Source organism: Colossoma macropomum, unplaced genomic scaffold, assembly GCF_904425465.1.
Source record: "Colossoma macropomum unplaced genomic scaffold, Colossoma_macropomum, whole genome shotgun sequence".
Classification (NCBI taxonomy): domain Eukaryota; kingdom Metazoa; phylum Chordata; class Actinopteri; order Characiformes; family Serrasalmidae; genus Colossoma; species Colossoma macropomum.
In genome coordinates, this window is record NW_023494803.1 from 7,431,778 (window position 1) to 7,448,981 (window position 17,204).

General features: G+C 39.9%; 1 protein-coding gene across 1 annotated transcript; it reads left to right on the top strand.

Moving 5' to 3' along the window:
* The first annotated feature begins 4,959 nt into the window (after positions 1-4,959).
* On the top strand, positions 4,960-12,269 carry LOC118823958 (UDP-glucose 4-epimerase-like). Its single transcript, XM_036593832.1, has 8 exons — positions 4,960-5,077; positions 5,638-5,751; positions 8,439-8,552; positions 8,647-8,713; positions 9,641-9,726; positions 9,835-9,912; positions 10,066-10,180; positions 11,734-12,269. The coding sequence occupies exons 2-8, from the start codon at positions 5,656-5,658 to the stop codon at positions 11,796-11,798; spliced, it is 621 nt and encodes a 206-aa protein (XP_036449725.1). The 5' UTR covers positions 4,960-5,077; positions 5,638-5,655; the 3' UTR covers positions 11,799-12,269.
* The last annotated feature ends 4,935 nt before the right edge of the window (positions 12,270-17,204 follow it).

Here is a 17,204-nt window from a genome sequence, read left to right on the forward strand (position 1 = left end):
AAGTCAGTGGAGATCTTCTCTGCATGCTTCCTGGATCTGGAGGCATGCGGTTCCAGCAATGTGGGTAACTTAACCCCAGTTGTCGTCTCTGCAGACCTGATGATGCGTTGCGGTCTGTGGAGGTCATGCTTGGTGGCTGAGCTGCCCCACACTGTGATGGACGTGGTGCGGTTCTACACAGAGTCTGTCATCACCATCAGCTCCTGGGGCAGGTTGAACTTCCTCAGCTGACGCAAGAAGTACATCCTCTGCTGGGCTCTCTTGATGATGGAGCTGTCCCACTTCAGGTCCCTGGTGATTGTTGTGCCCAGGAACTTGCAGGACTCTACTGCCACCACAGTTCTGTTCCAGATGGTGAGTGCGGGCAGGGTTGGAGGGCTCCTCCACTGTCATCTCCACTGTTTTGTTGTATTCAGCACCAGGTTGTTGTGGCTGCTCCAAAGGACCACCTGATCAACCACTCGTCTGTAAGCAGACTCGTCACTGTCTCGGATGAGACCAATGACTGTAGTGTCATCTGCATACTCCGAGGTTTTGACTGAGGGGTCCGTGGAGCTACAGTCATTGGTGTATAGAGGGATGAGCAATGGTGAGAGTACAAAACCCTGTGGAGCGCCTGTACTGATGATCTGGGTGTTTGAGGTGAACTTTCCCAACCTCGCCTGCTGCTCTCAGTGAGGAAGTTGGTGGTCCACTGGCAGGTGGGGGTTGGCACGCTGAGTTGGAGCAGTTTGTTGTGTAGCTGTCCTGGGATGATCGTATTAAAGCCTGAGCTGATGTCCAAGAACAGAATTCTTGCATACGTTCCAGGGTGTTCAAGCAAGAGTCCCATGTTCACTGCATCGTCCACCGACCTGTTTGCCTGGTATGCAAACTGCAGGGTGTCTGGCAGATGATCTGTGATGTTCTCCAGATGGGTGAGCACCAGTCTCTCCATATCATTCAATGTTTTATTGATGCAGTTTTCAGTTACATTTTCACTATGTTCTGTGAGCTTTTGGGAGGACTAAAATGTCTGCATGCAAAGCCGTACACTGAGTCATTCTTTTAACATTCGAGTCAGGGGTGGATATTGTACCAGGCCACCTTAGAACTACTTCTCCTGTCTACCATTAGAGTCCTTGGACACATAAATATTATGTGGATGTTTAGGTTACTTTCAAGCAATCACAAACCTACAAATGTTTATAGACACCATATAAACTGACTAACAGGGAGCTCTTTAACATCATGGTTACGGCTATGAATGCAAATGTATTTTTTCCTGTCTCACACTCAGCTTCCACCTCGCCCTCAGGCCTCACTTCTAAAACGTCCTTCTGTCTCTACCTGCTCTACTGTGTCTTCACTGTTAGAACCATAGATATGCATACCTAGATGCCGCGTTGGGTCCAGTTGGGCACGTCAACCGCGCCGCCCTTTTAGGGCGGTCAACATCGCTGCTGGACTGCACTCTGTACCATTACAGAGCGGCAGTTTGAGAAAGGCACTGTCCAATATTATACTATTTCAAGAATATTGCTCTCAGAAAGCGGGATGGGATTATATAACGGAGGGAACACAGCGATCCACGCTCAGGTTTGTGTGATGTTCTTGTGTAGATATGGCCGTGCGGTTGGTGATGCACAGAGAACCTGTTGATATGATTGTTTTTCCTCTGGTTTTATATTAAGCTTATTTCACTGAATAGTCAATTCAGGGGATCTTAACTTCATGTAGTAGTTATTTATTTACAGTCATGGTATTGCTTTGTAGGTAAAGTATAGCATTCCTTAATCCTTGTAATAGATTAACGTTAGCAGCTTCTTGTTCGAATTTTCCCGTTCCACCTTAAATGGTGCAGCTTCAGGCACCAGAAAGTTAAGGTGAAACGGGAAACTCGGATGAAGCTGGCGAATAGGAACACATACAGCTTCGTCCTTCTTACTGTGTTTTGGGAGGGTTATTTTGTTTATATGTGTATTAAGATTAGAAGTGATTCACATATTGATGGGTTTGCTGATGTTTCTACCGGAGCTCGAGCTAAACTCGGTGCGGACAGCTAATTAGCACGATCAGTCGTTAAAGAAATAAAAGCTACCGAGAGCAGTCCGAGCAACCTAAATTAATCTATGCCTGGGGATTATAACAAAACAAATTTGGTGAAAATCGGTTGAGTAATAAGGAAGTTGTGGCCGCTTTAATCATAAGAACTCGTCATTTCTCAATACAAGTGCATTTATTCACAAGCGGATCTTGACCGCTCCAACATGGCGGACGCGCAGACGTATCGCCTCACATAGAGAACAACAGGCAAGGGGGCATCTAGGTATGTATAACCAGAGCCGGTTTATGAGGAGCCTGGCCCCCCCGTTATATCAAAAACAGGACTGTTAAACAGCAGAGGGCGCCCGCGAGCGAGTCCTCAATGAATGGGAGTGAATGGAGCTCAACGGCTAAAAACGAAAAGTTCAAACAGTTTCTAATCACTTACCCAGAACGTTTCTTTAATTTTAGAAAGTAGAAGGATGTATTTCACTAAAAAACAAAGAAATCTTACCGAAATATTTACTTTTACAGCAAACGGGTTTAGGGCAGCAGAAGGCGGGCTTTACTGCTAGAGCGTGATGATTGATTGGCGAGCGGAGCAGCTCATTGGCTGTTCGCGCTCACTGACGTCATGAACGTACATGAGGCGCCGTTTTAAACTCCTATAACTCGAGTTTAAAAGCTCTTACAAATATAACAGCGCTGTTAAATTGTTTTATGCTGCTCTGTGTTCATGAAATGATTATTTTACATTAAAATTGTTTAAGCATTTATAAACTATGATTTTGATCAAATGCTCCTTATTAACCCATTCATTTTGGACTCGCTCGCGTTTAAGAAAACCCAACCTGAAAGATCCGGTTTTGCCTGACTTCCTGCACGACTGTTTTTTTTTGTTTTTTTTTGGATAAAGAGCAAATATATAACACTTCTCCTCTTCATTTTGGAAACAACTATAGAGCAGAAAACAAACATCATGGCACCACTACAATGGGATTTCTGCGTTAGCTAACTGGCTAACACTATACATGTACGTAGATACATAACGTATTTCGTAATGTAACACGTTCTCAATATCGCTGGCCTGCATGACTGTTAGTATATACAACTAACGTAGCACACTTAGACAGATTTGACCAAACATTTTACTCACCTTTCCCTCTTTTTGTTTGGTCTCTTTAGCGCTTTCTACTCCACAAAGGAAACACGGGCCGTCACCTAAAAGGGTCCGACTGGAAAGTGTGTTCTTAGGTTTGTGTGCCGCTTTGTCACTGCGCGTTCGCGACTCACTGCTCAGGGGGAGGGGGAGGGGAAGGGGGGCCAGCTTATTGTCCCAAGGGCACTGTTATCACTCTCTTTACTAAAAACAATACACTGAAATACATTAAAGCATTAAAATAGATGCCGAATTTGTGCCAGAATTTAATACAGTCCGCCTTGAAATAAAAGGCATGATTATATTGCTTTCCTACGGAGCCCCGCTGGTGACATCCTGTATAAATAAAAATAATGCGTGGCCACGCCTTATTAATGCGTGGGAACGAGATCCCAATGCGTGGCCACGACTTAGTAAGGCGTGGGAATGAGATGATTAAGTCGTGGCCACGACTTAATAATTTCATTCCCATGCCTTACTAAGTCGTGGCCACACATTATTTTTATTTATACAGGATGTCACCAGCGGGGCTCCGTACTTTCCACCTTCCAGTACCTCAAACAACTTTAAATCAACGTAATGGATTTTTTACTTCTAATTTCGGAAGATTTTCTGCCCGTTACTGTTTAAAAGTGCAGTGTGTAAGATTTAGGAGGATCAGTAAGGGCGATTCAGCGCCACTGAATCGTTTACATCATTGTAAGCACAGGCGAGTGTTCAGGGGTAACATTAGATTCGATTCGACTTGATTCAGATTGACTGTAACATGTGCCGCTGATGAATGTTGAGGGCTGGTCAGTATTTTGGTCATCCGTTATTTAATAATAACCTCTGTGGCAAACGTAATAACAAATGTAATTTATTTACATATTATAAACGCGTGTGAATGTTTAGAACGATTCGATTCGGTTCGAATCGACTCTGCAGTGTTCGGAGCTGATGACTTTCCCCGCGCGGGAGACTCAGTGTCACTGTTTTTTTGTGTGCAAACATCAGTTACGGCCTCGTTCTGGAGAAACTGTGGCTCGTGCGAGCAGAAAGCAGGCCTGTGTGGAGGCTGTGGTGGGACGCTTGGGTTTTAAAGGGGAACTCCACCACTTTTTCAAAATTTCTGTCCAGTTCAGTGGTTGCGATGTGAAGCCATTCAGAGTGGTTTGGTGTGAAATGGTTCATCTGCAGAGAAACTTACAGACTCAGATTTCTTTAAAGTGGTGGTGATAGGAACCAGGGGCCCACATCACAAATATAGCCATTTTAGTTACTATCCAAAACCACCAGTGAGCCTACATGTATATTCTGAGTTTTTATATGTGATGCTGATGATGGTAAAGTAGTGATAACCTGAAAAAAATATTTTTCTTTGTGGACTATTTTTGCCTTCATTTATCTCTCCACCATGAATAATGGATTAAAATACGTCTTAGACCAAAAACTTCTCAGACATTAGGCAGCGTATATCTAACCACTTCGTTTAATGTGTTTCTGTAAGGGACATTTACAGGTGGACGTCTGGTTCCTATCACCACCACTGTGAACAATTCTGACTCTGCAAGTTTCTCTGAAACGAAGCGTTTTACACCAAACCTCTCCGGGTGACTCTGCTTAGAGCATAACCATTTAATTTTACAGCAATTTTGAAAAATCGGTGGAGTTCCCCTTTAAGTGGCTCCGCAGCGCTGGCGGGCTCTCTGAACACCCACATCAGCAGGAGCCGTGTTGGGCTCACACACAAGCGGGTTTCGGTCTTTCGGGCTAAGCAGGAAGTGATCAGTTAAAGCTAGAGGGGTAGGAAAAAAAACCTCCACCACGACCAAAGTAGCCGAAAGACATGGAGATGGTTTGCGAAAGTGGGACGTGTAGACCGTATCGGACACCGAGCGAGCCGGGTCGTCAGTGAGTGTGTTGTTTTGTATGAGGGTCGGAGGACGGAACGAAACCCGCAGAAACGGGGAGAGAGCCACCGGGGCGCGGAGGGATGGAGGGAGGGAGGGAGAGAGGGAGAGCGAGAGGGAGATGGGTGGCGGGCGGAGGCCAGGGAAAGGGAGTCAACGGGCTATGCGGGCTTCTTTGCTTTTTAATCAGTTGGAGATTACATTATGTATTTTAGTGAAAGTGTGAATTTAGGTAATTGATTACTGGATGCTAACTTGTTAGCCACATTAGCCTCTTAGTTACAGTGCAAAACTAAAGAAGCAATCTTCAGACACCAAATCATGGCTGATTAGTTACATTTGGGGTTATTGACAGTTATTATAATAAATATTGACCGAAACTTGTGAATATTGAATGTAAATGTAACTCATTACACAACTATTTAGTAAGTGTTACATACACTATCACACATAGACAATAGCAAAAGTGACAGCTATCACTATTAATGGTTAATCTCAGTTATAATATTGCCCCCTAGTGTTGGTACTGTGTAACTGCATGGTTCTCTCTGTGACCCACAGCACTCGTTCTATGCAGTGATGCACTTTGCTGGGCTGAAAGCGGTGGGAGAATCAGTGGAGCAGCCGTTACGCTACTACAGGGTCAACCTCACAGGCACAATCAACCTACTGGAGGTGAGCTTTAGACCACCAACGTACTCTGTTTCTGGATTATCTGCTCAGCTTTAACCCTCCTAGATCTCGCGTGGCTTTCAGACAAACGGACAGACAGACAGACAGACAGAACTTTATTGATCCCGGAGGGTAATTGCAGTGTTTCAGTAGCAACACATATAATTGCACATAAACTTACATATACTATGTAGAAAAATAGAAATAAATCTAGACATAAGTTAAAGTACAAGAGAAATAAAATAAAAGTATATCTGTTTACATATTTACATAGTCATTACAGTAATAGTTGTGATATATTGCACAGTGTGTATTAATCAGAGAGGTGATATAGTGATGTGGTCTTCTTTTATGTGTTATTTAATTATTCCTCACTCAGCTTATTAAAACAAAGAGAGAAATTGTGTGGAAAGTGCAGATTCTGAGGAGGAGATGACGATTTTATTTTTCATTTATTTATTTTGTAATTTTCTGTTTCTTGGAGAAAGCCTTTAGAAAAGAATAAAAAATAGATTTTATAAATCTCAATGTCAAAAGATTTGATAAATGTCAAATCAATTATTTCTTTCAAGTTTGAAGGCTGATTTTTGCTCCTAAGTGGTCAATTGCTGTTTTAAACTATCCTTTATGGTCTGAACATGACAAACACTGACATGACAAACACTCAATGCCAAACGGTGGAACATTTCACAAATCTGTCATGGGAGAGTGGGAGAAAGTTTCTGGTCAGCTGTTTTTACCAGCTGGAAAAGCACGGCTGCAATTTTTGTAATATTCATAATTTAAGAAAGAAAAGATTATTTTTAGCTGGCTGGGCTCTCCGGTTACAAGTGCTAAACTGTTTAGTTTCTCAACAATGTCAGCTTAGTACAAACAGCAAACATTAGCTGACTCGGTACGTCAATGATGGATCACACCGCCTTACTGCCAGCACTCCTACCACATCCATGTCAGAGCTTATCACAGTATTCAGACACCAGCTAGCAGACGTCTGGATTTCTCTATTCTATTATAATAGTTTGAGGGGTGAACCGCAATATATCTGACGCTCGCTGTGTAAAAGCTTTAACTGCAGTGTGGTTCTCTAACACTAGACAAACAGAGTCCTCCTTTTAGGTACGTTTAAACTGAAATCGGTGCTTTTTTTGTCTTGTTTGCTCTACAGTAACATCAATTCACCGTGTTGTGCGAGAGACAGAGTGCTGCTCCAAGTTAGCCAGCCGCTAAAAACAGCTAGCCTGGGAAGCTGGCGTTTTCCCACTCTCCAGTGCCTCACAGCTTCCTCAGTTTACTTTCGTTTAAATCAGGGATTTATTTTGCCTGAACCCACTTCTTTCTTTCACTTTTGTTGCTTGGAAATGCACCAATGCTAAAATATGACTGAGTGTTGTAACACACAGTGCTGTAGTTGTGTGGACCAGACGTGATTCACGCTGCTAAAGCTTGTTAAGATGTCAGGAAAGAGGTGAGTTCACAGGACAGTATAGTTACACCACTGACCTCGTCACTCACACTCAGTCACAGGAGAACAGATCACTGTTTGCTCCACTCAAACAGGGAGTATATAACTTCACGTTTCAGACGTTGTTAAAGTATATTTGGCCACTCCTTGAACCCCCCTCCACCCCTAATCATGCCAAAAAACTCAGAAGTGCGTCCTCTCGTGGCGACAGCGGAGTAGTATCATTATCCTTGCAGTAGAAAAACGCCACCAGGGCTGTCGCTAGAACGTATATCGAAACATTTCTTATAGTTCTATCGAGGAAAGTTATATCGTGATAATTATCATTATTGTTTTATCACCCAGCCCTACCCTCGAGCCAACTACGGTGAAAAAACTCTAAAACTCTAAAAAAAAAACTCTAAAACTCCAAAACTTTAGACTCTTAGAGTCACAGGCCAAGAGTCAACTCACCAGATGCATTGAAGTCGAACAATCATTTTTTCAGAATCGACTCCCCATCAGAAATTCCTTTTGCTTTGCAGTGTTTTTTCCTCTTGAATTTCCTTTGGTGGTTAATGACCAATTTTATTAATACTGTACATCTTTGTTCTCCCTATTGTTTTTTGTTTTCCTTGTGTTATTCTTGTGCTTCATTGTTGGCCTGTTTTTGATGCTCTGTAAGTTGACCTCATGTCTTGAAAAGGTGCTATATGAGTAAATTATTAGTATTATTATTATTAATATTATTTTTATGCATGAATGAACAAAGCTGTTGCATGGTTAAAAACAGTAGCAGTGTCTTGGAGCCTGAATTTTATCCACACGTTCGTCCATTTTTATAAACAATAACATAGGTTTGCAGTTTGCACACTGCTAACTGGGGGAGTATAAGTTTCCATTACTTGTTAGGTACATTAGCCTCATAGTTACAGTGCAAAACTAAAGAAGCACAATTCAGACACCAAACATGTCTTGGCTGGTTAACCTATTTGGGATAAAGAGGAAAATTGCAATCACTTTAAACAGAGCTCCAACTACCAGAGCTGAAACACTGGTACTAAAGCAGTAGGACCTGCTCTCTTCACTGATTTCCCAGATTTAGCCCACAAGCTAACTGTCAAATTAGGGTGTTAGAGATTGTTGAACATGAAGAATGTGCAGTTTATTCAAGACAAACCCTGCAAACCCTGGCATCTTCACTCTCTCCTGTACAGACTCATAATCACTAATCTGACTCTTCTTCCAGGACTGGAATGCGGTGTTGCTCAGGTACTTCAACCCCATCGGTGCTCACATCTCAGGACAGATCGGTGAGGACCCACAGGGAATACCAAATAACCTTCTACCCTGTGTGGCACAGGTAACCGGTTTGACCAATCAGAACCAAATAAGGGTTCTAAACTACAGATTTGAAGTAGTTTTGGTAACGGCTGCTTTGTTTGTTGGTGTTCCAGGTTGCTATTGGAAGAAGAAAACATCTGAATGTGTTTGGAAATGACTACAACACAGTTGATGGAACAGGTAATAGTAATGGATGGGGATACTGTCAACATCTGTATGGGTAGCACTGTCGCCTCATAGTAAGAAGGGTCTGGGTTCGATTCCCCGCGTGGGCGACCAGGGTCCTTTCTGTGCGGAGTTTGCATGTTCTCCACGTGTCTGCGTGGGTTTCCTCAGTTTCCTCCCACAGTCCAAAGACATGCAATCCGATTAATTGGAGATGCTAAATTGCCCCTCGGTGTGAATGTGTGTGGATGTGTATGTTTGTCTGTCTGCCCTGTGATGGATTGGCGACCTGTCCAGGGTGTTTCTTGCCTCAGCCCAATGACTGCTGAGATGGACTCCAGCTCCCCCTGCGACCCAGAAGGATAAAGTGGTTTAGAGAATGTATGTATGCGTGTATAATACAAAATAAAATAAAAATGTAAGAATAATATAAAACCAAATTTGCTGCAGATAAATGTATAGAATGATTATAACATTGTGCGAAAATCTTTTATTACAAGTTCATGTTTTTTTGGGACGATATACTTCAGATCATTTGAGCTGTTATAATTTGGAATCTGTAAACAACTGGGAATTTTACTTGTGTGCAGAGTGATGAGCAGGTTAGGTGAATTTAAAGAAAGAGAAAGTGAAAGCTGAGAAAGATATGTAGCATTTAAGGATTACAGAGATGATCAAATCTCAGGCAGGTAACTTGACAAAATTAGCTATAAATAGATAAATACACTCATTCACCATTGAAAAACTATTGTTCCTAAAAAGTGAAATATTTAATAAAATCATTGATAATGTAATAACCACTGTAAATATGATCTATTTCTTATATATAAGAAAATAAATCATTTGATAAGACAAGTGATTCAAAACTTTTGAACAGTCTGAACAAGCAGTTTTAGTGTTATGAATCTTCTTTGCTTCATTTTCTCTCCCCTTTCTTTGTAGGAGTGAGGGATTACATTCATGTAGTGGATCTGGCAAAGGGACACATTGCTGCACTCAAGAAACTGAAGGACAACTGCGGCTGCAAGGTAGAATTCCCTTCTTTTCGCTTCTTCTCTCTTCCATATCACCTCTCTTCTTGTGTTTACGCATGTCTTTCTGTTTCTCTTTTTCTTTCTCTCTCCTCCTCTCTGCAGGTGTATAATCTGGGCACAGGTACTGGCTACTCTGTGCTGCAGATGGTGAAGGCTATGGAGAAAGCTTCCGGAAGAGAGGTGTGAATAATTATACACGAAATTCATTTCATTTTTTAAAAATTCAATGTGAAAAGATAAAGACGCCCATTTCTTAACATCAGCTTCCAGTGGTATTCTGGGTAGTTTTTGTAGAATCTGTTTATGGCATTAGATTTTTCTCTTTTTTTTCAGATTGCATATCAGATTGCCCCCCGGCGGAGCGGAGACATCGCGTCGTGCTATGCAGACCCTCGTCTGGCGGAAAAAGAGCTGGGCTGGAAGGCCAATTTTGACCTAGAGAGAATGTGTACGTATAATCTGTGCTTCCAATGACTGTGAAACTGGATTTATTTGTAGAGGATTTATTAGTAAGTCCTATTAACTGTTGCAGTTTAGGGCGGCACTGTCGCTCACAGCAAGAAGGGCCTGGACCTGGGCGTGGACCTGGGCGACCAGCGTCCTTTCTTTGTGGAGTTTGTATGTTCTCCCCGTGTCTGCGTGGGTTTCCTCCCACAGTCCAAAGACATGCGGTCAGATTAATTGGAGATGCTAAATTGCCCCTCGGTGTGCTTGTATGTGTGAATGTATGTGTCTGTCTGTCTGCCCTGTGATGGACTGGTGACCTGTCCAGGGTGTTTCCTGCCTTCCACCTAATGACTCCTCGGATAGGCTCCAGCTCCCCCCGCGACCCAGTAGGATAAGCAGCTTAGAAAATGTGTGTGTGTTGCAGTTTAATAGTGTGGATCTGGCTTGTCAAACTGGGGACCCGCTGGACCAAAGTGCTGCGGATATCAGCGTTTTCCCTCATGTAACACTCTGACTTCAGTCCATTAAGGCCTTGCTAATTAGCTGATGAGCTGAATCAGGTGTGTTTAATGAGGCTGAAGTCTGCAGTGTTCTGGCCTGCAGGGACTGGAGTCTGACACATGTGGTGTGGATGTATGAATCTACAAGATTCACAAATTCTCGGGGTTAAGAATTCAGCTAGAAATGCTGGACAAAATATAGCTCATTTCTATAGTTCAGTTCAAGTATAGTTAAAACATCTAAACTGTATCTGTACTTCTGTTCATTTTTATAGAGGACGGAGTGTCATTCGGTATCAAAAGCCACATGACCCACTTTATTTGTGATTATTTAAAAGGGCATTTCAAATGATTTGTCAGTGTTTCTGCAGAATTCAGTGGTTGAGATGTGGACAAAGTAATTCAGAGTGGTTTGGTGTGAAGTGCTTCGTTCTAGAGAAACTCACCGAGGCAGAATTGTTCACTGTGGTGGTGATAGGAAGGCATTCAAAATGTGTACTGCCTCTAAATCTGCCCCACATAAAGTTATGGAATGAAATGGTTATGAATATGCTGCCTGATTGCTTTGCAATAAAAGATTTTAAAATATCTTTTATTTTCTCCTTTTTCAGTTCACCACTGTTTTACCATCATCAACATTACATATAAACCTCAGAGGACACATATAGGTTCACACCTTATTTTGGATAGTAAATAAAATGGCTATATTTGTATTGTAGACATGGCAGCCCCTGGTTCCTATCACCACCACTGTAAAATTGGTCATTTTGTTTTTCGGTGGACCATTTCACAACAGACCACTCTGAATGACTTTGTTTCCGTCTTTATGAATGAATTATGCAAAAATGTTTTTAAAAACTGGTGGAATTCCTCAGCTCGACAGGCGAGTCGATTTAGGCAAACATGTCTTGACTGATCAACTACATCTGGGGTAAAACTGTATTAACTATTACTTTAACCTACTAAAGGCTGCTGACTGATTTTTCCAACACACTTGACTGTGTCCTGTGATCCACATTTGCTGAGGTCATTTCCTGTTTACCTGGTCTGACAGGTGAAGACTTGTGGCGCTGGCAGTCCCAGAATCCCACCGCGTTCAGCAACGGCACGGTGCAGTGAAACAGACCCACTCAGGAGAGACCCTGACAGCGAGAGCCATGAAATCCTTCATTTTTATACGACTTGATTTCACCTGGAAGAAACCTCATGACACAATGAATGATTTACATTCCTAACACTGTTATTTCTACCTGTTTTCTTTAAATTATTATCATCCAGCTTTATCTCCTTAATGAACCTTACGTGTATTTTTAATTGTTTCTTGATTCCATTTCTAATCTATTGGTCCAAATTTCACTTTATCTCTGTACCTCTCGATTAATTTAAGTCTTTATATTCAGATTAACTTTATTCTTTTTGGTAAAAATGTTGGATTACTGATGGGTTTTTTTTAGTCTTGTTTAGTTTTTTTCATCCAACTTGGCTTCAGTTCATAACTGCATTGAAGTCAAATACAAGAACAAAACAGGTGCTTTTTTTGCAACTAACATAATGAAAGTTATGTAATAAAAAGGGATTTGTGGATATAAATTTTAGTGTCTATGCATATATAACAAACTTACAAGGGTGCACATTCAGGTCTAAAATGACAGTTAAACATAACCAGTGTTAAGCATTTTCATCATGTCAGGAGCTCCTTTTGCGATTAACTGATGCCCTTTAATAATGTATTGATTGCACATTCCTGGGAATGTTCGTTCTGTTTGATTTTATTTGACTGTATTCGATTCTAAAGAGTTCAGCACTGAAAAACATCCCATGAGGGAAATTTGATGCTTTTTTTGTAATTAGTAATTTAAAAATATAGCATTTTTAGCAAAAAAGCATGTAATAAGTTACATTATTTTAAGTTTCTGAGAAACTTCAGACGTAACATTCATTTTGATTCAAATTGATTATGTAGCATTGAGAATGAGGACTTTCCTTTGAGTCTAATTTTTCTTAGAGCAGTTATTAATGAATCATAATTATAATTTTAAATTTAAATAATTTACAATGTGCTGGATTAGTTTAAATGTTAAACCATGTTCAGGCACTGTGAGTTTTCAGTGGGCGATTGAGTGTCACTGTAATTACTGATTTAATAATTACTATAATAATTACTAATAACTGATGAATTTCAGTAATTATTGTAAAGTCAGCCATAACATTAGATTCAACTGATCTGATTCACTGAACACTGTAGCGCTCAGCGCTGCTGCATTCCTCACAAGGACGGATTGATTCTTTGTAATAAGAAATTCAACAATTACTATTGCAGTTTAATCATTTACATTATTGAAAATGCGTAATATCATTAGATTTGATTCAGTTTGAATCGATTCAGTTCGACTAGCATTCGTCACTGAGGAATTTTACATGAAGCTAATTCAAAGCTGCTTCTTTGTAGTTAGTAATTTAATGATTAGTAACACAGTTGAAAAATGTAACATCATTGCAAAGGCATGCAAATGTTCGGATGTAACATTAGATTCAGTTTGATTCATTTGTGTAAATTCAAAACGACTAACATTTTGGCACTGATTAAATTATAAGGACGATTCAGTGTCTCTAGTTTGTAATTAACATTTTCATAATAATTGATTATTAATTCATACAATCGTTTAGTGTGATTTGATTGTTTGCTTCAAATCAGCTATACAGCATCCAGTGCTGAATTACCCATGCGGCCATACAGTTACTACATGCAGTTGAATCATTTACATCACTGTGAATACATGTGAATGTTCAAATGTAACATCAGATAAGATTTGAGTCATTGGATTTGATTCAGATTGACTAACATTTCCCATGAGGACAATTTAGTGTCACTTTTTTGTAAACAGCAATTTAATAATGTCTAAAGCAATATAGTAATTCACATTATTATAAATTCATGCAAATGTTAATACAGTTCAATTCAAATTGCCTGTAGCATTCAGCACTGATACATTTCTAATGAGGGCAATTCATTTAAAAATTACTCTTGCAATTAAATCTTTTACATAATTGTAAATGTATGCAAGTGTTTGGATGTAACATTTGATTCGATTTGATTCATTGGACTTGATTCAGAAAGACTCTTTAACATTTGGCACTGATGAATTTACCATGATGGCCTTTTAAAGCCACTTTTTTGTAATTAGTAATTTAATAATAACTGAGGTGATAAAGTAATTTACAATATTATAAATTAACATGGATGGTCAGTGTGATTCCATTCAATTTGGTTCGAATTGACTCCATAGCGTTCAGCGATAATGAACTTCCCATAATGGCAATTTCCTATGATGGTACTGCTTTGCTATGAGTAATTTATCAGTTACTAAAGCAAATAAGTCACATTATTTACATTTAAATCACATTATTTACATTTAAATTTACATTATTGTTGATGCGTGTGAATGTTCAGGCGTAACATTTGATTTGATTTGATTCATTCGACTTGATTTGAACTGACTGCAACATTTGGCACTGATGAATCTACTATTAGGGAGAGAAGTTCAGTGTCACGTTTTTATTAAATTTATTAATAGCTGATACATGATTACAAATTCACACAGATATTTAGTGTGATTTGATTCAGTTGGATTGGAATTGACTCTGCATTCGGCACTGATGGATAAGGACGATTCAGCGCCACTTCCTTGTAATCGGTAATCTTACGATTAGTAATGCCACTGAATCATTTACATCATTGAAAGTGCATGTGAATGTTCAGACAGCATTTAATTCAATTTGATTCAATCAGCTTGATTCATTTGGCACTGCTGTATTTACCAAGAGGGAGGGCGGTTCAGTGTCACATTCTTATGAGTAGTAATTTAATAATAAGTAATATTACAAATTAATGTGAATGTTTAGTGTGACTCAATTCAGTTCGATTGGAATCGACTCTGCATTTGGCACTGATGGATTGTCAGCAGGGGTGTAAAGAGTACAGAAAATCCCTACTCGAGTACAAGTACTGTTACTGTAGTGATAATTAACTCCAGTACAAGTAAAAGTATTAGTAAATAAAAGTACTCAAGTAAGAGTAAATGGGTAGTTCATTAAAAAACTGCTTAAGTACTGAGTTACTTAGTTAGAACCTGAACATATTTCTGAGCTGACTTGGCTACATCAATGGAAATAATCTGTACAGAAAAACACTAAACCTAAAGTTCTGAGAGCTGAGAGTGATCACAGTTCGCCCTGCTGGTCACACTTACACACATTCCTGTGAACTGAGTAAGGAACAAGGTTTACATTAAACTGCATGCATTTCATGGTTAGATGATTATGAGACGTCCTAGTTTATCTGTTTCCAATAATGTATATTAGAATCCCTGAAAGACGGTGCAGAGGCTACTGTTTAAGTTCATTTAAGAGAAAAAAAACTGAGTTAAAATTATGAGTATATCGCTTAATTAATAATGTAATTTTAGTGAGACGTGCTGCCCATCAGCTCCCTGGACTCTAGCTTAACAGGTGTGACCCTCTACAGACAGTAAACACATTCACAGCCTTCAAACTGTATATTTTCACTGATATCAGTTCAGAACATTTACACCATTAAAATCAGCAGCAGCATCAGCAGCTTACCCAGCTTTGATTTTACTGTAATATATTTCACTAATCATGCTGATCAGTTCATACAGAACCAGACATTATTACTGCATTTCACAGTTAAACAGCTACACAGCCTCTCATAGTCAAAGACAAACACCAAGGCAGAGAGAGAGACAGACAGACAGACAGACAGAGGAAGGGGGGGAGAGACAGAGGTAGAGGAAGAGAGATGGGGGGAGGAAGAGACAGAGATGAGGGGAGGAAGAGAGACAGTGAGGAAGGGGGAAGGAAGAGAGACAGGGAGAGAGAGGAAGAGAAAGGGAGAGAGGAACAGAGAGTAAGAGGAAGAGAGGGGGGGAGGAAGAGAGAGAGAGAGAGAGAAAGGTGGGGAGGGATCAGATCAGGCCAGTCATCTTACAGAACGACAGTACGACAGAATCACTGTCCGTAGTTTAAGAAGAGCCTGTATTAGACTAGATTTCTTGTCTCACAGCCGTTCACGACCGTTTATCTCCAAAACAGCAGCTAAACTAGGCTGTATTTTAAACGGTAAACTGTAGTCCGTGGGTGACACCCGTTAACTAAAGTAGCCGAAAGACACTATATAGATATTAGGTTTAATAAACAGAATCATTATAAAAGAAGAAACCCATAAACACGGTAGTTTAGCTCAGCTAGCTTGGCTAACGCTGCCTCAGTCGAGTCCAGCTGTGAAAATGGATCTCAGCAGGTTTCGTGTTTGGCAGCTGATAATAACGCCGTTTTCTTTAGTTCATGTTAAATGAATACAGATGACCGTTTGGTCGCGGTCTGTTCCTCGTGTGTGCTGGTTCAGTTCTCCTCTGTCTTTCTCCACTAAACTGGACATCTCTATAGTCTTCTTCCTGCCGGAGCTGCTGTTTTTTGATTGGTGAATCTTTTACATTTAACCGCCCTTCGTTCGTGTTGGTGTCTGAGCTGATACACTCTCATCATTCATTTTTACTCTGTAACGTTATGAAAATTAAAGTAGCGAAGTAAAAGTATTTCATTAAAAATTAATTCAAGTATGAGTAAAAGTACTATAATTTAATTCTACTCAAAAAAGTACCATTACAGGGAAAACTGTACTCAATTACAGTAATGAGACTAAATGTAATTCGTTCCTCACACCTTTGAGGATCTGTTAGTAGAAATGGAATACAGTATACAAAACCATGTATTCCTAACTGTATAATCATCTGTAACTATAAATCACTGTTTTCGTTAGCTTAGAATGAGCCCTTCATATCTAGTGTCTCCCAGCAGGTCCTGTTCCAGACTGAATGTACCGGACTTTACAACATTTAATAAAATAATGAAAGTAAATTGGATTAAAAGACACTTAAAAAATCCTCATAGCCAATGGAATATTTGACCCAATTTTTTATTTCAAAAACTTGGTGGTCTGAACTTTTTGCTGCATCCTTATGCGAATGGGAAATTACCAATCAAACTAGCTAACTTCGATAAGCAGTCACTACTCTTCTGGTCTCTTATTTACAAACACAACTACTCTCCTCAACGTTGCTTCATTTGGAATAACCGAGACATCCGTCACCAAAGAAAAAGTTTATTCTTTGAAAACAGGTGCAGGAGTAATATTCTATTGGTAAGTCAACTGCTAAATGAAAGTGGTCAAATGTATCAACACTGACTTTCTACTTAAATATAACATTGAAATTAGCACAATTTAGCACAATTAGCACAAATTAGCTTCAATTGACAGAATTAACATAAGTGAAGAACGATTTAATAATAGATTTCTTAGAGATTTATAAATCCCAAGAAGTCTTCGTATAGTACTGGCTCAATGGACAATTTGTCATTGATTGGAACATAGTATGGACAAATATGTATTAAATAACAAAGTAACATACAAAATCCTTCATAAATATAACCCCTGAAACAGTATAG

Coding starts and splice junctions, on each gene's coding strand:
- LOC118823958 (XM_036593832.1), top strand. CDS start 5,656: ATGCACTTTGCTGGGCTGAAAGCGGTGGGAGAATCAGTGGAGCAGCCG. Junction 5,752..8,438: donor GCACAATCAACCTACTGGAG/GTGAGCTTTAGA, acceptor CTCTTCTTCCAG/GACTGGAATGCGGTGTTGCT. Junction 9,913..10,065: donor AGAAAGCTTCCGGAAGAGAG/GTGTGAATAATT, acceptor CTTTTTTTTCAG/ATTGCATATCAGATTGCCCC.